The sequence below is a fragment of the Myotis lucifugus genome, unplaced genomic scaffold (genome assembly GCF_000147115.1).
Source record: "Myotis lucifugus unplaced genomic scaffold, Myoluc2.0 scaffold_10, whole genome shotgun sequence".
Classification (NCBI taxonomy): Eukaryota; Metazoa; Chordata; class Mammalia; order Chiroptera; family Vespertilionidae; genus Myotis; species Myotis lucifugus.
Window position 1 is genome coordinate 2,771,080 of NW_005871058.1, and position 23,371 is coordinate 2,794,450.

The 23,371-nt window shown below is 35.9% G+C and overlaps 1 protein-coding gene across 5 annotated transcripts in view; it reads right to left on the reverse strand.

Annotated features, from left to right (window-relative positions):
- Positions 1-6,682: 6,682 nt before the first annotated feature.
- The window catches only part of GAS2L3 (growth arrest specific 2 like 3), a 31,911-nt gene continuing 15,222 nt past the window's right edge, over positions 6,683-23,371 (reverse strand). For all 5 annotated transcript variants that reach the window (XM_014451536.2, XM_023749877.1, XM_023749875.1 and 2 more), the window contains 7 exons: positions 20,516-20,684; positions 19,060-19,175; positions 16,881-17,022; positions 12,836-12,899; positions 12,050-12,188; positions 10,345-10,452; positions 6,683-8,606 (listed from right to left, as the gene is read on the reverse strand). In XM_014451536.2, the coding sequence (XP_014307022.1) occupies positions 7,341-8,606; positions 10,345-10,452; positions 12,050-12,188; positions 12,836-12,899; positions 16,881-17,022; positions 19,060-19,175; positions 20,516-20,684 (2,004 nt within the window). In that variant the 3' untranslated portion in view covers positions 6,683-7,340. The remainder of the gene's footprint in view (positions 8,607-10,344; positions 10,453-12,049; positions 12,189-12,835; positions 12,900-16,880; positions 17,023-19,059; positions 19,176-20,515; positions 20,685-23,371) is intronic.

Genomic DNA, 23,371 nt, shown 5'->3' on the forward strand with positions numbered 1-23,371 from the left:
GACAAAGGGGACGACCATTTTATGTACTTCCTGGACACCACAGAGCTTTTTTCAGACCAAAAGTCATTACATGGGTTGCTCTCCTGCAACTTCAAAAGAAAGGGGAAACATTAGAATGGCCCAACAAATGATTTGTAGTGACATGCTCCAAAACCTTAGCACAGTGCCAGCCCACAGTAGGTTCTCGCTGGAATGAGTGAATGAATGAATGCAAGCATGAATGAGTGAATGTTCACTCCTGAGTTGTGTTATAAATATCAATGATAGCAACCATACAAAACTTGGGGCGGGGGGAGGCGGGGAGCAACTCTACTAAATTTGTGCTTTTTATTCTTTTTTTAAAAAAGTATTATTTTTATTGATTTCAGAGAGGAAGGGAGAGAGAGAGATAAACATCCATGATGAGAGAGAATCATAGATCGGCTGCCTCCTGCACACCCCCCAGTAGGGATTGAGCCCGCAACCCAGGCATGTGCCCTGACCTAGAATCGAACGGTAACCTCCTGGTTCATGGGCTGATGCTCAACCACTGAGCTACGCCAGCTGGGCCTCTGTAACATTTTTTGACCAAATTATTCTCGTATCAAAACCTATTAAGTAAAGTTACAACTACTTAGCATCTCTTTCAAGTTCCTTCAATATAGACTCAACCTTCCTACTTCCCCCCTTCTCCCTATTTTTCCTAGCAACTGGGAGAACTCACATAACCCGCAGGACAACTGCCTGGACTACCTGCTGCTCAGAGGTTGGTTTACTCTGCAGCTAATGGGCTCTATCAACACATTCCCTGGCCTGGGAGTTTCCTTATCTGTTCAATGCGAAGAATGAACCAGGTAGCAGCAGGACTGTGCCAATCTAAGTCTAAATGTTATGCTCTGAGTATGCTCTCACAACCCTGAAAATAAATATTTTAAAGCAAAAACCTGGATAGTAAGTTGGGAAATTTTTAACTTTTTCTTCTGTACAACTGCAGCATTCTCTGTTGTGTGGCTGTAACAAAAGAGATCTGTATCTTTAAGGACATTCTCATCACCTCCCTTCTCCTCTCTTCTCTACTTCTCTCCAAACTAAGGTCATGTTTGCAGGCTTCTCCAAACTCTACCATGACATTGTTCCAGGAAAAATCCTTTGACAGCAAGTGGATCAACAATATTAAACCAGAGGCTCACTTTACCCACACTGATGCTTATTTCCATCAGTAAAAGGATATTTCCCTTCCTTCTTCCTTTCCTCCACAAACATTTAGACATTAAACACAGAAGATGCAATCGTGAACAAGTGAGACACGGGAGTACCCATCTGAAGTTTGGTGAGGGATTTAGGTAAGTAAATGGGAACTAGTCTAGGTGCAATGCAAGGACAGGAAAAATGTCAGCTGGGAAGAAAGTACGCTGGAGGCATCCAACTCAGGCTTGGAGGGACTGGAAGTTCCCACTGTGAGTTGGGTGAAGGTGTGGGGGAAAGAGAAGGTCAAAAGAATAGTGACTCTCCTGCTAGAATGTCCTCTGAAGGCTCCAAACTATCGCTTCTTAAGGTGCCCTTTGAGCTTCATTGATTTCAAAGGCTCTCATTCTCAGCAGTGTTGATTTTTTTTAACCTGTAAGGATACCTGGGACTTCATGAACTTCAAAAATGGTTTTTGCTGATGCTTAATATAAATGGAAACTACTGCAAATTGCTAAAGGCACTTACTTTCACCTTATCTCAGTGCTTAGGATTAAAATTGTAAATGTCATGTTTCAGCCTCCCAATGTGTGCCACAGTCTGGCCTATTCTTCCCTGGCTGCTAATTGGGCTCCTTTGCAACTAGCACGTGCAATGAATTATTGGAGGGACCAGCATGACATAACTTTTACCACATTTTCAGGGCTGTGTGAGAGAAATTTATTTATTCCTTTTACAAGAAGCATAGAAACCTGCTCACTTATTTTTAAACTATAGGCTTGGTGCACTAAATTTGTGCACTCAGGGGGGCCCCTCAGCCCAGCTTGCCCCCTCTTGCAATCCGGGAGCCTTTGGGGGAAGTCCGACTGATGGCTTAGGCCCACAGTCGGCCATCCTTAGTACTGCCGCAGAGACGGAAGAGGCTCCTGCCACTGCCACTGAGCTCACCAGCCGTGAGCCAGGCTTCTGGGCTGTGGGAGCGCACTGACCACCAGGGGGCAACTCCTGTATTGAGTGTCTGCCCCCTGGTGTGTCATAGCAACCAGTTGTTCTGCCTCTCAGGCAATTTGCATATTAGCCTTTTATTATATAGGATGGTTTTTAAAGCAGAAGTTCTAGGGCCACCTACAGTCATATCTTTTACCAATATCTATTTCCATTGCCCTGTCAGAAAATTATCTTAATTGCTAATATAATTATTTCATGCTAGATTTATCTTTCTCTCATCATTTATCATCCAGCAAAATTTACAGAGGATTTGATTCAGCAATTCATTATTCCAAGAACAATGCTTTGAACATAGTTACGTGCTTTATAAATGTTAAACTAAAAACATGAGCCCTGGCCAGGTGGCTCAGTTGGTTGGAGCATCATCCCATACACCAAAAGGTTATGGGTTTGATTCCCACTCAGGGCACATGCCTAGGTTGTGGGTTCGATCCCCGGTCAGGGTGCATACAGAAGCAACTTATTGATGTCTGTCTCTCTCTCTCTCTCATGTCAATTAAAAACACACACATAGCCTCAGGTGAGAATGTAAAAAAATATAAGAATAGTGTACACTAATCTCTAAATATATTCAAGCTTAGAAGATTTAAAATAAAGGGTAATTAAAAACAGTTAAATCAAGACTTTTCTCAGAAGAAATAAAGAAAAGGCAGAATGGATTTTCTTAAAATGCAAATCCTATTTTCTCTATCACATCATCCTAAAAACAAATCAAGTTTGTGGAAAAGTATAAATAGGTATAAATAAATATATCCTTTAAATAAAATTCAATTAGTCAATCTAGAATTTTTATATTTATTCTTGACTTTCTTGAGCATTAGTTTCCTCATCTACAAAAAGAGTTCATTCATTTGTTCACAAATATTTACTGAATGCTTAGTATGTGCCAGGCATTGGTTTAGGCTTTGGGAACACAGTGGTAAATAAAACAGGTGCAGTTCCTGTCTTTATGGTGCTTATACTCCAAGGAAGATCATTCTTACTATCCCATAGAATTGTTCAGAACACTGGATGTTATTGTAATTAAGTGTCTTGTGAGTTGCAAAGTGCTATATAAACCCAAGGTTCTTGAATGTGATGACTGTCTTATTCCTTTTTATCTCCTGTAATTCAGTAAGTTTTAGTAAATGGTGATTTGAGTAGTGTTTCAACACTGCAACATTTGACCACTAGAGGTCCTCAACAGATACCCAACTCTAATCCATTATACCTATTATATTCATTCATTCCAATATAACTTGTGAGATAGTTTAGCAAAAAACACTTAAGAAAGTTGGTCCTATTAAATAAAAAGGTGTTAATTATAGTAGATAATACATGTTATGTGCCCACAAATCACACAATTAGTAGTGTGCTGTTCCTGGCCAAATACAGAAAATTAAGAAATATTATATGTTAATACTTTATCACTACAATCTCTCAAAACAAACCCCTTCATCACCATACATGATTGTTTCTAAATAAATCAAGGCCTACATAATTTTTAATGGCTGCATGGTCTTCTATCTTGTGGTCATATCAATATTAATGATGTGCTATGATTAACACACTTATAACTAAATCTTTGTGTGTATTATTTCTTCAAGGTCAAGTCTTACTGTGCTTTTCTACAAGAATAGTATATCTATAGGAAAACAGCTTAAATTTAATAAAACATGTCTTCATATTTCTAGATTTACTGAAAAAAATTTGTTAATATTTTCCTATTACCCAAAATTTCATAAAATGTTTAAAAATTTTACATTCACAAATGGTTTAAAAAGTTTAATAAATATTTTGCCTACATACTGTTTTTCTTTTTTTTTTTTTTTTTGGAAACATCACAAGGAGTACGTAGTGAATTAACTGCTTTTTATAATTGCTCTGGTCATGAACATAGGAAAAATATAGTATTTCAAGACTATTCTCACTGTACTGAACTTACATTAAAACAGACTTATAGAAATTGAAAATTCCTACTATCAGTAGCTTTCTGTGAATACAATAATTGTGTGATCTATAGAATTCTGCTTTAAGAACTGATAAATTAACTCAGATTAATAAATATGAGTCTAGCCATACTGAGGCAAACTTTTAACAAATACAGCAACTTGGGGATCAAATACTGTTACTTAATGGTGAAACCTTTTAATCTCCTGGTGCAATGAAGTAAGTTCCACAAGTATAAGGAGGGCATTTTAAATAGCAATAAAATTAAAACTATTCTCAAATTTATGAATGCTCCATATATGCAATTTCTCACATGAACCAAGTGATCAGAACACACAAAGAAAACAAACTGAGAACTTGGTTATATATGCTTACTTTTAATACTTGAGAAAATATAAATCTGATACAAAAACTGCTGGCACAAGGAAAGAATTACACAAATTTGTATTCAAATAGAGTCAGTATGTGAACCCAGATGTAAGAATGTATCAAAACATCATAACAGCCTGCTATGGAAGCCTTTTAAAGAAGTAATAGACTTTAAAATCACAGAGATAAATAGACTGCAGAAGGAACAGTAATTTTCTTTGCTCAAAAAATCTCCCTCATCCATTAAGAACTGTAAACTCACTGTGGGAGGAAAGTTAGAGGAAATCTAATTTATCAAGGCATTTTGAAGATACGTATAAGCCTTAAACACCTAGTGTAAGACCAAACAATGTAAAAACAATCAGAATTTCATGTTCCTCTGAAGATTAATTGGATATATTAGTCATGTTAACATAGCAAAAATAAACCTTACTCCATTCTTTTTTGAAAGTACACATTTCTTCTTCTAGTTACTTCAGTAATTTAAGCTTAATATTAACGTATTAAATATTAAACACAAAATTGCTTTTATAATCTTGCACTACTATTAAAAAGAAATAAAAACTTCTTTCCAACTTCAGCAATATATTTTTTTAATTGTGAAAATGATTAGAAACACTAGCCCTTCTTAACAGAATTTGAAAATAAATTTGAAGAAAGTATCTTTCAGGCATTATTTCAAAAACCTTTATTTTAGGATAAAATTATTCAACATGACTATAAATGGAGAAATTCCCTACTTATGAAAAATAAGGCTATTTACAAATGAATTTCCAATTTAAAAAAACACACATAATTCTTGGAATTTATGCGACGTGTCTGGGATACTCATATTCCTGAAGACTCTCAACACAAAAGTTCACATATTGTAAAATTTACTTAGATTCATAGCTTGGCTATAATATCATTTACTTTTTTTTAATTCTAGAAGTTACTTATATAGAAGTATTGTTTCCTCTTACAAGGAAATAAACTCCTTCTTCTTTGAAAGGTAAAATTCTTCCTCTTTGAAAGATGCATTAAATATTACTGATCATTAAAAATGGAAGCTTCTAGCATTTCTTGAACATTGACTTCACTTTCCAAAGATGTACATGTTATCTCTCAATGCCCAGATCAACAGCAGAACTAAGCCAAATATTTGGTGACTGTCTCTTTTATGAAGAAAAGCATTAATTATCCCCAAAACTAGCTTGCATATATTTTTTATTTTAACTATATGCCTCAAACAAAAGGTCACTTAGTTTTATACAGTTTTCTTACTTTATAATCTATACAGCATTAGTAGTCAGCTTAAGATGCTTATTCTCTGATTGCACATTTGTGTAAACCATTATTTTTCCTTAGAAAACACATTACAGTTTAAAATAGAGAAACACAAACCTCAATATTGAATATAATAACTGATAATACTGTAAAGTTATTAAAAATACCCCTAAAACTTCTGAAAGTAGATTAATGTTTTAAATATTCACAATCTCTTAGAAAGCAATTTATAACATCATCTTAGATTGATGGAGTCTCTGCGGTAATACATGATATATTCCTTGAAGAGTCTGACTCCAGAGCAGAAAATGTTGCATATAAACTGTTACTTGTTATTGCAAAACTGAAGGCAGCATGATTTATAAAAGAAAATTAATGTAGTTGGAAGAATCTAATTAAAACTGGCATTGTGCCTTCTAAAGAAAAATAACCACATGAAAGAATTTTTATGTAGCACCATTCTAAGCTTCTTTATTGCCTTAACTTTAAGACTGTTAAAATGTAATTCTGATGTTATATTAATGTAAAAATTCATATCTGCACTGGTAGGAAATTACGTTATTAAAAATATTTTCAATATGCTAAAAGCTACTAAATCAGTTTCCCCTTTCCCACTGCACAACATCCATCTAAAATGAAATGCATAAATTCTTATAAATAATATATAAAAACTTAGATTTTACTAAATTTCTGTTGACCTTTCAATACCTTGTTTCTTTTTTCAAAACCAAAAATACTGGTAACAAAATATTACCAATGTTAATAAGTCGGTTAAAAAATAGTTCCCACTGGACCAGAGTGGCTCAGTGGTTGAGCATTGACCTATGAACCAGTAGGTCATGAGTTCAATAGCCAATCAAGGCACATGCCTGGGTTACAGGCTCAATCCCAGGTGAGGGACATGCAGGAGGCAGCTAATCAATGATTCTCTCTCATCATTGATGTTTTTATCTGTCTCTCCCTCTCCCTTCCTCTCTGAAACCAATAATATATATATATATATTTTAAATCAGTTCCCTCTGATTTGGGAAGCTTAAAAAAAAGTAGTAAGAATTTACCAAACCCAGAATAACACCAACCTAATGAGCAGCAGCCATTGGTACTTAGTGCTGTTTGATCAGATAATCCTGATCAGAAAATAAAGTTAGGTGCCTTTTGAAAGACAAGTGCCAAACTGTTGCTATTTTACTAAAATGCAGCAGCTAATATTAAAAGCACCACCATTGCTACTAGCAGGTATGCAACCTCTCTATAAAAATATAAACCTATACTTAATATTTAAAAATATAGCAACCGTAGTTATAGCTCTAGTAGTGTTTGACTTTACAGTCCCCTTAAAGGGCAGACATTAACAAAGATTCTATTATTCATATGAACTTTATGGCAATTTTACAGCTGCCTGCCTCAAGATATGGAGACCTCAGATCTGGAATTCTGATGAGCCCTCTCCTCACCACCCCTAGCTCCATCCCAACCTGCATCCCCATACTACTGTCCTTAATGTCTGAACCAATTTGGACAAGCACAAACAGAACCTTTTAACTTGTGAAGCTAACACATTCACTCTCTTCTTTTTCTGTTTTGTTTTTTTTTAAATGGCACATTTATTTCCTAGGTTTCTTACTTCCAGTCATAACAAAATAGTGATCATCATCTTCCTTTTTTTTTGCAGTCGGCTTTTTATCCCCACTCACTGCTTCCTTAACAGATGAGGGTGGTTTCCTGGTGGGAGCTGGGGCTTTGCCACCTTTGGGAGGCCCTCTGGCTGAATGCGGGCCCCTGGTGGCAGTCTGTGCTGCCTTTGACACCGCGTGTGCTTTGGCAGAAGACTGGGGAAGACTCACGACGGAGAGCGGGGTGCGAACAGGGGACTTGGAGGAGCCGGGTCCTGTCTTCTGAGGCTGCTTTTTGGCAAATGAAACTACCTTCTTATCTTTCGATTCCTGTGCTTCTGCAGGAGTGACTGAGGATACAGAAAGTGGCTGGTTTAAGTTCAAGGCTGACTTAAGTTTCTGTGCTGGCACTGCCCCTGCTTGCGAGGCTCCATCTGAAGGCTGAGACCGTGTTCCTAGACCTGGGGTTATGGTTTTGGAACTGGGTTTCGTCATTTCTGCACGGGACTGGACAGAAGGAGAAGGTTTAGGTAGCTTCGGACACTTTGATGATGAATTCAAATGTGCAGCTGAGTGATATACTGCATTATCCCTGGAGGATATATGATTGTGTTTCAGATTTCTTAGCTGCGTTTTCCCTGAACACTTATTTGGCAAAAGTGTAGAATCGGGCACAACTCTTGATTTCTGGGCTGGAGTAAACTTGGCCTTCGGAGTGTTGGGTGATGAGATACATTTTCTCAATGACTCAGATCCACAAGGTGCAGTTCTTGGTAAGGCCGGGGACGAAGTGCTTTTACCTCCTAAAGTTAAAGAAGCAAGTGAAGACGCTGCATTGTGGGAAGGAGCCTGTGGCGTCTTTGCTGTGCCTTTTGAAGATTTGAGTTTGAGATGAGAAGATGCTGCTGGGGGCTGTGGCGTTTTTGAACGGACTGACACGGAGCCCGGGTGACCTCCTTTCAGGGAAGGTGCTGGCAGCTTTTCTTTGCTCCTTGGAATACCAACTGGCGGGCCCGGTTTTGATTTTTCTTTCTGAATCATGCTAACTGCTGACATCGGATTCATTTCAGGAGGCTGGGGTGTTCTGGCAGGTGAATCAGGCACATTTTCATTAGAAACGCCTTTTTGAAACGCTAGAATTTTTTGTTCTAGTGTAGCAAACTGTAATATTCGACAGGGGTCATATTTAAGCAAAAATCCTTGAAGAGTATCCCAGCCTCCACCAACACGGACCATGACATGTTTTCCATGAAGCATCTTTCCCCCAAAAGAAAGTAAAAAACAAAGTTGTAAAACTGTAAGGTTCACAGTTACAATTCATTAGTTAGTAGTTACAATTTGTGATGTCTGTGATCTATGAAATTCAGATATTTGCCAATAAATTTACTATAAATTGACAGCTCCTTCTTTGTATTATTGAAGGAATAAATTTAATCCATATCAAATCATGTAACTGATAAACAGGATCCCCCAATTTGTAAAAAGATATTTACACACAACTTGCATCCTAAACAATCCAAATTACTAATATACAAAGTTGCAAGGGCAATCTTGTTCAACAAAATTGAATACTGAAGGAATAAAAGAGAGAAGAGAAAGGAGAAATGGGAATTTACAGGAAAAAAAGCCTCATAAAAAATAAATTATTATGAAAGGTAACAATCACTAAAATGTGTACTTCACAATTTAATAAATTACTTTCATATGTATTATATCAATTTAAATCTTCAAAAACTTTGATATAATTTATTACTAGTTCTTCGCAGATGAGAAAATTAGGGCTCTGAGCGATTAAGAAAATTGTCCCAAATCACACAGCTTGGCCTGGCCTCGTATACACCAGGCTTCCCCAACCCAAATGGTGCTTTTGTGCAGATAAGATACATCCTGAGTCTGCTAGCGCAGAACAAGCTGGATTTCAGCTCCCTGACCCCCATTCATTAAGCAGGAAAATCTGCACAACTGTATGAGATTGCCCTAAAAATTTCACCTCTAAACCCCATGCTCTGTGACTATCGCTACGTCATACTGCTTTAAAAAGAGAAAGCAAACTCAAAGAAAGTACACATAGGTGTTTCTGCATGTTGGGGGTAAGGGGAAGTAATGGTAATATATAAAGTAAAAGAAAATATAGATGTCAAAATTATTTTTAAATACTTTTATGCCGAAACCGGTTTGGCTCAGTGGATAGAGCGTCGGCCTGCTGACTGAAAGGTCCCAGGTTCGATTCCGGTCAGGGGCATGTACCTGGGTTGCGGGCACATCCCCAGTAGGAGATGTGCAGGAGGCAGCTGATCGATGTTTCTCTCTCATCGATGTTTCTAACTCTCTATCTCTCTCCCTTCCTCTCTGTAAAAAATCAATAAAATATATTTTTTAAAAAATACTTTTATATTCTATTCCTAAGTTAGGAATAAAACAGCTCTTTTATCCGAAGTAGACAGAATGCTGAACAGTGAAACTTCAATCTCCTCAGCAAAGGAGATGATCAGTTGCAGACTGCAGATGGGACAAAGGAAGGAAATGAACGTGTGTATCAGCATATTGGTATATATATCAATGCTGTGTCAATGTAAAAAGGTCTTATACTTAACACACAATGTGTATATTACTATAAATGGCAATGTTTCTATTTTCTTTTCTTATTACTGACATTTAATCAGATTAGATGTGTTGGTTTTTTTCTTATGATGATGAAAACTGATTCCTTTTTAGAAAATCTGAAAAATGGAATAAGTTACCTGAGATATACAAACATTTCCCTTCAATTATATTAGATGTCAGAATAGTCTCCTATAGTTAGCAGTTTGTTGTGTTAACGGTGTTAACCTAAATTCATTATATATTCATGAAAGCAATTTTTTTGTACAGTGAAATTCTTTCATTAATAACATCAATTTTTTAAAAAGTAAGAGCAGAATAAAAGATTGGTTAAGCAATAAATCCAATGTAAAAACAAGATCTGTATGTAGATAGAATTAAATGGTGGACTTACTCTTATAAAGAGTATTTTATCTCCTAGTCGGTACCGTCCTTCAGATAAGTATTCAATAGAAAACCGATGAGAACAACTGCAAGGGGGATCTTCAGCAATGTGTGTAACCTGAGATTAAAAATATGTAACAGCTAGTGCTTGTGACAAAAAGTATTTTGTTCAACACTAAAATGCAAGGTTATTTGATAGCTGGGAAAGTCAAACTCAAAGATAAAAGTTTAAAGACAATTCAACTTTTAACTATCTCTTCTCCTTCACTGGTTGACAAGTGTTGAGATTAGACGCTGGCTGACCCATTAAAACGAGCAGCGCTGCAGTCCCGAGTCTCTCTTTCTCTCCCCAGTGCCGGGCTTGTGGTGCTGCCCTGACCACGGGAGAACGCCTGTGAACGTGTACAGAGTAGAGTCCATTCAAAGCACATTCACTGAGCCACATTAGTTCATTAAGTTTGAATTCTTTTAAGCCCTGGACTAATGTATCTGTGTCAAATCAAAGATGGGCCAGTCAGATGAAGCTTATGTAAAAACTCTCATTTGTCCCTAACACTGTGCTAACTTAATATGAGGGACTATCTAGATCTATTCCAAAGTTACTTTTAAAATAGGCAGAGACATTTATATCTATCCACCCAAGATTGGGTAAAATTCTAAAAAAATGCAATGCAAGAGGCATTTTCTAAAAGTGCTCACTTTGTTTCAATAATCTGCTGAGGAGATGAGAGTTGGGGAAAAAACCCTACTTCCACCCCTCAAGAAGCTTACAAAATTTTTAATTGCAGCAAATATCTATGAAATGATAACTAGAATATAAAAAACACTATAGACTGTTATTACATTAAACAACAGTTTCCAAATGTCTATTAGTAATGACTTGTTATTTCCTTAAAATTTTGTAAATTAAGCACTTTCATAAAGTACTACAATCCAAAAAGACCACAAAATCTAAGCAACAGCTGAAGCAGAAACAATGTTTGATACTCAGCTCACCTCCATTCCTTGTCATACTGTAGTCATTGCAGAAGGCACAGCCTGACCAAGTGCAATTCTATTAACTTCTACGTAATGATAAACAGCTAAAGTTAAGAAGACTTTCCAGTTGAGACTCGCCATCTAACATATATTCTGTCACAGGGAGCGTCCTGAAAATCCCCATCAATTGGCTCCCACAACTTTCCGTCACCTATATTCTCCAAGTACCAGTGTACCATTTACTTAGACACCTTAGTAGCCCAGAATTCTCTCTCCTTGTCAGAATTAGAATTCCTGCCAATCCTACCTTCTAAATAGAAAAATACCTGTGCCCCTTTTGCCTTATTTCCGCTACTACTGCTCGAGTTCAGGTTCTCATCATCCTGTGCCTGGATTATTACATAAACCAACATAACTTCTGCATGGCCATGAGAGTAATCCTTATCATTTACAAATCAGATGATAACACTACTATGTGGGGGAAAAAAAAGGATCAATGAATTCTTACGGCCCATAGTACCCTTCATGATGGATTCTATCTTTTTTTCCCCAACTCCATTCCTCATCTTACACAAGCTACACAAAGTCACCTTTATCATGTAGTGCCTTGAACTCACTAGGAGTGGGAATGAGTACTAGTGTATATTCTAAGTAAGAAACATTCTTTTAAACATAGCATCACCTGTGGCAAACTCGAAGACTAACACATCATGGTTGCAAGTGTGGCAGCTACTTACAGCTTCATGCAGCTCTTCATGCTGACAGCACGATTTGGGGATGCTGATGGAATCTTCAGGCCCAGAAGTATTAAGTAAGGTCTCTTCTAACTCAATTTCTTTCTCAAGTTTTACTAATACTGGTGGCTCAACCCCATACCTGAAAAACAATGAGGAGATTTCATCATTCCAGCAGTCTTTCCCAAGCACTTCCTTGCTATCACAATTGGGCTTATTTTATTTTTAAATGAAGTCTGTATGAGTCTCTTCCACTGATTATTTTACTGGCATATCTGCAAATGCTTTTTAATGTCCCACAGATTGCCAAAATTCAGATGATAAACTTCACACCAGAGCATATATTTGGATTACTGGATGCTCTCAATATTCAACCAAAGGTTTTAAAAGGCACCTTAAAAATCAGCCTGTGAGTAAAGATGGGGCTGAGGTAGGTGGGGAAGACGCAAGGCTCAGTGTTCTATCAGCTCCTCTTTGTGTCCAGAAGACTTGCCTCCCCTTGAACTGCTAAAAGGCTACATGCTCTTACTTTATTCTTAATATAAACATTTTAAGTAACCACTTTTACAGTTTTACACTAAATGAAGGCAAGCTATATGAGCAAGCAGATGTGGACACATGATATAGTTCACACAAACAGAATAAAGAAACAGAAAGAAAAAATAGAAAAAGTTACTTTATTCCAATAAAAATTATTCTTTTATGTATAGAAAATCATGTGCTATCTAAAATAAAGTAGCTTAAAAATACTTAGGACATTGAAATCCTGAAATATTGTGGAATACATACCTTGACACAATTCGACCAATTTCAAGAAGACAAAGATACACCTGTCTTGGATCTTTGTGCAAAACTGTGAAAAAACAACCAAACATGTTCTAAGAGACAAAATTAAATAGAGAAATATATTTCTGGCATGGAAGAAGTAAAATAAAAGAATGATAAAGACATTACTTGTTGGGAGACTTTAAAAAGACATTTTTGTTATCTCCACATACTATCATTTTCCATTAATTTTTTAAAAAATGGTTGACAAGAAGAGGATGAAAACTTGCCATGCATCCTTATGTGTATAGCATTTTAATTCTAAAACAACTAAGGGCTTAGGTAACATTAAGTTATTTATAATTCAGACCTCTCAACAGGAGATACATTTGAAGAGATACATCACCTTGGTTTTATTCTAAACTACCTTTAGCACAGGACTGTGTGGTAATGGGCTTCTTAAACTCTCCCAAAAAATAGAGGCGGAGGAAGCACTTCCTAACTCATTCTATGAGGCCAATATCACCTTGACACCAAAGCCAAAAAAAGACATCACAAGAAAAGTAAAGACCAACATCCTAAGGCATTTGACAAAATCCAAGTGAATCTAAAAATCAAGTGGATAAATAATCTGATGAACAGAATAAACTGGTGAATATAATAGAATCACGGGCATAGAAAGGGAGTGGACTGACAATTCTCAGGGGGAAAGGGGTGTGGGGGTGTGGGAAGAGACTGGAAAAAAATCGTACACCTATGGATGAGGACAGTGGGGTGGGGGGTAAGGGCAGAGCGTGGGGTGGGAACCAGGTGGAGGGGAGCTATGGGGGGGGGGGGGGGGAGAGGAACAACTGTAATAATCTGAACAATAAAGATTTAATTAAAAAAAAACTTACTACAAAGCTATACTAAATCAAGACATTTTAAAAAAACTTACTACAAAGCTATACTAAATCAAGACAGTATGTTACTGGTATAAAAATAGACATATAGACCAATGAAATGGAATTGAGCATGCAGAAATAAACCTATGTGTTTATGTTCAATTGATTTTCAACAAGGGTGCCAAGACAACTAAATATCTACATGCAAAAGAATGAATTTAGATCCCTACTTCCACTATATATATATATATATATATATATATATATATATATATTTATATAAAAACAAAAACAAAACTAAAAATAAATCAAAGACCTAAATGTAAAAGCTAAAACTATAAAACTCTTAGAAGGAAACCTAGGTAAAAATCTGTGGGACCCTGGATGATTAGGCAAAGGTTTTTCAGATATGGCACCAAAAGCACAAGCAATCAAAGAAAAGATAAATTGAACATCAAAATTGAAAAGTTATGCATCAAAGGACACTACCAAGAAAAGAAAGACAACCCAAATTATATTTCTGACAAGGGCCTGGTATCCACAATAAATAAAAATCTCCTACAAGTCAACAAAACAAGAGAAAATTACCCTCGGAATTGAGCCAAATATGTGTATAATATATTTCTCCAAAGAAGATATACAAATGGCCAATAAGTTTAGCAAAAGATAAAAAATATCTTTAGCCATTAGGGAAATGTAAAACACCACAATGAGATACCACTTCACACCCACCAGGATAGGATGGTAATATAATAATATGCAAAAGAGCGGAGGAGGAGGAAGAAAGAATAATAACAAGTATTGATGAAAAGATTAAGAAACTGGGACCCCTATGCATTCTAGTGGGAATATAAAATGGTATGCCCACTCTGGTAGTTCCTCAAAAAGATAAACATAGTTACCATAAAATCCAACAATTCCACTCCTAGGTATGTGCCTGAGAGAATTTAAAACCAATGCTTATCCAAAAACTTGTACACAAATGTTCATAGCAACATTATTCATTATAACCAAAAAGTAGAACTGTCCATTAGCTGATAATGAATTTTTTAAATGTGGTCTATCCATACAATGGAATATCATTCTGCCATAAACAGATATGAAGTACTGTTACATGCTACAACATAAATAACCATTATGCTAATTAAAGAAGCCTGACACAAAAGGCCACATATTGTATGATTGATTCCATGTATTTGAAATATATAAATCCATAGAGAGAAAAAAAATAGATCGGTGATTGCCACAGGATGAAGGCAGTGAGTAAATAATTGGGCCTAACTGCTAGGTATGGCTTTTCTTTTTGAGTGATGGAAATATTCTGGAATTAATTAGTGGTGATGGTTGCATGACATAGTGAACCACTTAAGGATCACTTAAGAGTAGGTACATTTTGAAGTAAGAAATTTTGTTATATGAAGTATATAATGCTATAAAATAGAAGCTTCACATTTTAAGCTTTACTTAAAATGGTTATGATTGTACACTTTGTTCTGTATATTTTACCACAATTAAAAAATTTTTAAATTAAAAAGGAACCTAAATGCTAAGCCTAAGAGTTCAAAAAGAGATCTTTAAAAAAAATTAAGCAAAACAAAAAAACCCTGATTATTAGAACTTGTACTAAATGCACCAATATCGTAGTAGTTGTAGATCACCTAACTTTCTTTTCCTGTTCTTAGAGTTAAAAGCTCTAGCAAACTCCTAAACCCTAATAATAGTTATGTGATAAATTGCATATATACTGACTCCCTGAATGGAAATGACATTGTTCTCTGATTTATAAATAACATCTATTTATACCCCAAACAGAAAGCAATAAAAAGGCCTATGTTTGACTTTAAAATTCATACCCAAAGGATTTATTTTGAAAAATTTATTCAACTTGTTTCTCTGAACACGCAGATATACTTTTAAACAGTGTATTTATTTTTTTAATTGCTTTGAGTTCCTAGCAAAATGTAAAAAATGAAGCTGCTCATCTCTCTGAGACCTTTAGAAAGGAAAACATTAGTGCTTCAGCTCAACGCCTAGGAATGAATTAATGTTATTGGCAGTGCTTCATTTAGTTTTATACTGACTGTAAGGACAGTGTGAAGATGTCTTCTACTGGGAATGAGAAATATACAATCTTATATCCTTTCAGAAGTAATAAACTGGAGAATTGAAAGCACTTCCTCTCCCCTCTGATCGATAGAGGCTGTATGTGCCATTAAATCAGCCACATTGTCAATAATGATCAGCACACCCGGATTAAAGCAGGGTGCAAATTGGGGTGAAACATCAACCAAATCCATATTGTTTTTTATTCTCTAGTGCACAGGAGCACCCAGAGGCACAGTAAATGTGTAGCAGTGGGAGCAGCCACCCTGCGTGCAGGCAGCAAGGGTGTGCAACATCAGTCAAGAAATTTAAAACAACAATAAAACAGACTAAAAGTCAGTTTGGCTTTTATTATCACCATGAACCAGCAATTCTAAACAATGTCAGTGATAAAATACTTCTCTCCACCAGAGCACACTACCCTGCCCTTGGAATGCTTTGCTCCTATCAAAACATTATAAATTCTGTGTGTCTGTGTACACACATATATACAGAGATATAGATAAATATGTATACACATGTATAAATGCTTTGAGGAAATATATAGTCTAAAACTTAGTTAGCTTTCACTGTAGACACTGCACAGAGTATGTCAATAATTATTCAGTAGAGCATGACTTTTACAAATGAATTGTCAAAAACATTAATCCATTTAGATAATCAAGTTGGCAGCTGCTGTTTACAAGGTAAATCTAAAACGATGAACATGCATCCCTTAGTCTTCTGTTATTTCTATAATTATCTAGTTAAAGAGGACTTACTAGTAATTTAGACCTGGTAGAGTAATTCTTGATGAAAACATTAATTAGTAAAGCATTCCTCCAGAAACTTCCTGTAGACAACTCATTCAGGAAGTAAAATATTTCTAGGGTATTTTAGAGTTTGTGTATTTAACTATACATGAAAAGCTTAATATATTTAATTTAGAATCAGATTCAGATTCTTGAATGATTTCACATATACTTAAAGTATACATTTTTCTCGGAAAATGAGATGTGGCATTAGAGTCCTTATTTGGAAAGAAAAATTAGAAATGAGGTATTAAAAAAATCCTAATAAACATTAAACAAAACAACACTTACCTAAACCTTCAGATTCAAAGAGGTACGTCTCATCAACCCCAATGTGCCTACACCAGTGAAGGAAGTTCGCAGTATTGTCTCTAGCAAAGAACGAACCAGAGGCAGCATCTTTCTTACAGGGCACTTTTCTCATTGGAAAATTCTGGAAAAGACAAAAGAATAACTTCAAAAATGCATCATGGATATTTTCATTAGCTATCCATTCTAATCACTAAAGAAATATTCAGTGCACTGAATGCAAGTAAAAAGTATACAACATTAGGTAGCTTCAAAATTATTTTGTCTTATTCTTCTTTAGTATAGTTCAGAAATGATCTGGTTAAAATTAGCAGTAGGATCAAAGCATTTCTAACCTCTTTCTTTTTGAAATGACACAAGAATCTTTTTAATTTAAAATAAATTAACTTTGAAAAATGACACTCTAATAATTCCAAAGTATATCTCCATGGTATCTCTCCATACATAGTTCAATACCAACACAGAATTACTGCCCTGTTAAAGGTTAATAGACAACCTCATGTTTGCTTCCTTCCCTATTCGCAGATTCATAAATATGATTCTGAGTTTCCTGAGAAGACTATCAAAAAGGAAGTAGTAGCCCATTCTTAATTCAAGTTCTTTGAAAATTGATGATCTAAGTTTTACAGAACCCTAATTATTTGAGTATCTGAATCAAGAATATTTAGATAATCCTGCTGAGGTTGAGAGGTTTTTAGTTTTATTTCAGTTTAAATTTTTACTTGAATAAGCAATTCATGCATATGATTTTTTAAAATGCATTAGTCATAGTAGACACGACGTAAGTCTCTCTCCCACCCTACCCCTCAGTTCCTCTCTCTCTAAAGATAACCACTATTACCAGTTCCTTATATACCCTTCCTGTTGCTATTATTTTCCAGAATTAAAATAGTCTTGTTAGTTTCTCTAATGTATACAGAATATATGATCATCGCCAAAAACATAAATAAAGAAATAAAATCAAACGATACAGCTGAATACAAAGATGGTTAGTGTCAACTGAAATCCTCTCACCCACATTTTAGCAAGACATCTCTGGGCACAAGTATGCACTTTGTAGATATCTATACCTACAGAATGTTACAGAAACACACTGCTCTGCAATCTGATTGTGTGTATTGCTCATGCACATTTAACAGTAGGTTGTAGGCATCTTTTAGGGTAAAAAAGAACAGATTAAAAGAGTCATTTCTCATGAATGAATGGATAATAATCAAGTGTGTTTAGGTACCATAACTAATTTTTAACAACTTCTCTATTGAGCATTTAGGTTGTTCCTAATTTTTTGCATTTTTGTGAATTTGTGATTTTCCAAAGAACAAATTCCTGAGAGTAGAATTATGTATCATAGGATGTGCTTTACTTTTTTTCACTTACATTTTACATTCAATATTACTTTATATTAGTTCCCCCTACATTTCCAGTACCCACCTGACACCATAGTTATTATAATATTATTGACTACATCCCCTATGCTGTACTTCACTCCCCATGACTCTTTTGTAACTACCAATTGTACTTCTTAATCCCTTCACCTGTTTTTAGGATGGGCTCTATTTTCAATGTGATACACATCACCCACTGTCCCCCAGAAAGATGACACCACTTTATATTTCACCAACACTGTGTGATGTCCAGACCCCATGTGAAAATGCCATGCTTGATGAAAAGAGAGAAAACCTTATCTCTTCAAATCATAACTTGAGGGTGAACAGAGAAAAACTGGCTAAAAAATGATTATTCATCAACCAATATTTATAGAATTTACTCACCAAGACAATATATGAAGAATATAAAGCTGATGATGATGATGATAGGTCCTATGTACCAGGAACCACCACAAGCTCTTTTCTCATTTAATTCTCACAACAATCCTCTATTATTGTTCTCAAGAAGAGCTAGCTACTGGATATTTATTATGCACTAGGCACTAAATTAAATGCCGAATCCTTGCAAATAAATTCTACAAGGTAAATGTGAATCCCTCCACTTTACAAGTAAGAGTATTTTTCTAGATTCTGAAAAAGATAAAGTAAATTATCCAAGGTCTTATAGATAGTTGGGGTGGAAGTTTACAACCTTGTAGAGATAATAAGAAATGTACATAAACAAATGAGTATGCACCAAGGTATAAGACCATTACTGTCCAACATCTCCTTACCTCTGGTTCTTCAGAGCTACAGGCTTTCACCATGTTCTGAAGAACATCAATCAGTTGGCATAACAGCACTCCATTATCAAGCTCTTCCAGTAATCTGTCTGCCTTAACTTCAATACCTAAGAACATATCCAACGTTAAGATTCTTCTAGAAACAGTAAATTCAAAGACTATGGTTAAAATTTAATTAAATGTAACTAGATTATGGCTGAAATACTAGAAAATGTTAGATCAGACTATAATCATTCACTCTTCTACGATACAGCAGAGAATGTCAAAATAAAAAATGACAACTGAAAAATGTCTGTGATGTAGTACAGGAAAAAATTATTTGACACGTCTTTTATTTCATTTTATTTTTAATTATTTTATTTTCTATTATTTCATTTTTAAAAGACCAAAGTGCTATATGTTTCAATATTCACTATTAAGGTTAAGTTTTGATTCACTGCACATTACTACTGCTTACACAAGAAAAGTTCTCTATAAATAAGATGGAATTTGTTGCAACTTAAAAAGTAAAGATAGTAACCTAGCAAAGACTCAGGGAATACTAACTTTTCACCTCTAAAATACCTTCTTTGGAAGCTTTATTACACAATAAGCTTTAAAAAAGTTTTTTTCTAAATCAAACTGATACTAGATATCTGAAGTGAGTGTATGCTGTGTTTTAATTATCTCGGAAGGTCACAGATGAGCTTCATATATCTTATTCATAAAAACCTTGCAATGTTACATGAAATTCTGTATTAAAAAGAGAATTTTTCTGCAGAGAAAATTCAGGGCACTTATCATATTGTTTAACTGAATAAAGCAATATGATGCCAGATAGTCTCCAACCTGACATTTCCTCCTAGGTGTCATGAATAATCATTTTAACTGCAATATGAATGCCATTCAGAATCCCATGTCTTATACAGGATTAAAGGGTGGGGGGTGGAGGGAGAATCAGTAAAATATAGATTCCCAAATCATACCTACATACTTAAAAAATGATTTTAATATTAACAGTGAAAATGTTGATTATTCAAAGCTTACTGACCTCTTCTATTAAGCCTCAAACTTCCTTACTATTCAGCCCTGAGGGTCAGGATGAAATAGAACAGTGGTTCTCAACCTTCTGGCCCTTTAAATACAATTCCTCATGTTGTGACCCAACCATAAAATTATTTTCGTTGCTACTTCATAACTGTAATGTTGTTACTGTTATGAATCGTAATGTAAATATCTGATATGAAGTATGGTCTTAGGCGACCCCTGTGAAAGGGTCATTCGACCATCAAAGGGGTCGCGACCCACAGGTTGAGAACCACTGAAATAGAATATCCTCCCAACTAGAATATAAGCTTTGTGAGATTTCCCAGCCTCTAGAACAAGCACTCCTTAACAAAGAATATGGTTCTCAATAAATGTTTACTAAATACAGGAATACAATTTTGAATGTCTTTTCAAGCCTTACCTAATAAACCAGATAACCAGATTGACAGATCTTCTTGCATGGGCAACAGGGTGGCTTTGTGCCTCACAGCTATCCACTCATCATACTGACAAACATCAGCCAAACCTGGCCCATGTCTGGGGGTCAGAGGGCTCCGTGGGCTTAGAGGCAGGTCTTCTCCAAACCACACCTAGAGAAAACGCCAACCAAATGAATGCATGTGACCTTGTTAAGTCAGCATAACCCACATCTATATTTATACATGAATTACAGACCATGCATAATACAATATATGCAAATATATATAAACTGGAACCAAACTATTAGTCGAGATACTTGAGGCATTGTCAATATCCACTACTGTGGTAAATGTAAGTGAACCCCTTAGTTAACGAATGGATTCTACTATCAACCCCTTAATTAACTAATGGATTCTACTATCAAAAGAATAGAAATCAACAAGTTATATTTTTACTTCACTTGTTAGATAAGTAAGTTTTATAAGTTACTTGACCAGCATCTTGGCTGTAAGATGGGTTAATGAACACTGCTTTATAAGATATATCCTTGTAACATCTAGCATTGGTCCTAGCAATATTTGTTGAACAATGGATAAATTGAATGAATGCATAAATGGCATTTTAAACTTTAAATCATAATAAGGGTATTATCTTTTTAAAAAATATTCTAAATAATCTGGTCTGTCATCTGATTTTGCATGGCCCATAAGCAAAGTATGGTTTTCTATACATTTAAAAATGGCTTGTTATATAAGTACCTACATAATTGCCTCAAAGTTGCCTGTTGACTCTCAAAGCCAAAAATATTTACTACCTGGCCAATCCCTAGTTTAGAATAAAAAATGACATAAACATACTATCAAACAGCATTTGCAAATTTTTAAAATTTTACAAAATTTCAATACAATATTATTTAGAGAAAAGACTATCAATACTCAATGCAGAAAGGGGAATAGAGCCGAAGTGAAATGACAGGCAGAGAGGGGGGGTGTGGGGAGAGGGTTCTTGCAGGAGGGTGGCTTGAAATAAAAAGTCAGAGTTTGAATGAAGTAAAAGAATTTCCACCAATGAGGACAGCCCTGGCTGGGCACAGAGTCACATCCTGAGCAGGATATAAGGAGCGTGTCCTTTGGGGACGAAGGGCGAAGGTCCCAGTGCAGGGTGTCAAAGCTCAAGTGAGCTGAGAAGGGCAGCAGCTCAGGGCAGGGTAGCAGCAACAAAGGAAGATCAGTTACACACACGAAGATTTACCAAAGGGAACCAGGTTTCTCACTGCCAAAGAAGAATGGTACAAATATGGAATGAGAGAAAACTAGAATGAATCCTATGGTGTTGAGATAGAATTTCTTTTACCAAAAAGCAAAGAAGTGCTCCAAGAATGATGAGGACATGCCAAAAGGAGACAGACGCCAGCCCACAGAGACTCTAGTGCAGTGATGGCGAATCTTTTGAGCTCGGTGTGTCAGCATTTTGAAAAACCCTAACTTAACTCTGGTGCCGTGTCACATATAGAAATTTTTGATGTTTGCAACCATAGTAAAACAAAGACTTATATTTTTGATATTTATTTTATATATTTAAATGCCATTTAACAAAGAAAAATCAACCAAAAAAATGAGTTCGCATGTCACCTCTGACACGCGTGTCATAGGTTCTCCATCACTGCTCTAGTGGCTAAACCAAAAGCAATTTAAACATCAAAATAATGAAATAAGTGGATAATACAAAAAATAAAATAAATGTAAGTCCATTTATATATATAAAAGCCTAAGTGACCATTCGACCATTCAACCGGTAGCTATGACTCGCACTGACCATCAGGGGGCAGATGCTCAATAAACAGGCATGGAAACATGGAACAGACTGATGAATCTGAGAGGGAAGGCGGGAGGGGGAGGGAGGGAAGAGATTAACCAAAGATCTTATATGCATACTAGAGGCCCGGTGCATGGATTTGTGCACCAGTGGGGTCCCTCAGCCTGGCCTGCAGGGATCGGGCCGAATCGGTGCACTAGTACTCTGACATCCCCCAAGGGGTCCCGGATTGCGAGAGGGTGCAAGTCAGGCTGAGGGACCCCACCAGTGCACAAATCCGTGCACTGGGCCTCTAGTATAGATATTAATGAATAAATTAGAATTTTGAGGAGGAATGACATTTTTATATAGTTTCAAAGTACTTCCCCCTACAATAATTATTGCAAAGGGGAAAAGAGAGTCATTTTACAATAGAGAAACCTGACAGGTGGCATCTTAACTGAGTGACAAAAGTGAACACCATTAATAATGGGAGAACCAAAATCATAGGCCACTTGATAGGATGCAGAGAGAAAACATAGCAGCCCTCTGTGACATTGCTGCCAAAGATGCATAACCTGAATTGAATCATGAAGAAATATCAGGCAAATCCAAAATAAGGGACACTATACAAAATAACTGAGAGTTGATATTCAAAAAGGGTCAATGTCATTAAAGGCAAGCAAAGGTTGAGATACTGTTTCAGACTGAGAAGGACTAAAGGGACATGACAATTATGAAACCCATGATTCTGAAATGAGCACTATTGGGACAACCGGCAATTCCTGAATGAGGTCTGAGGATTAGACGGTAGTACTGTATCAGTGTTAATATCCTGATTCTCATTACTGCATTGTGGTTGTGTAGGAGGATGTTCTTGTTCTTGAGAAATACACACTGAAGAATTTGGAGGCGATGGCACATTAGATTGGCAACTCATTCTGAAATGGTTCAGACAAATATTTCTGTGCTATACTTAACGATTACTTTGTAAATTTGTGATTACTTGAAAATAAATTTTTTAAAGTATAGGTACAAGTAATACCAATATCCTTTCTTGACT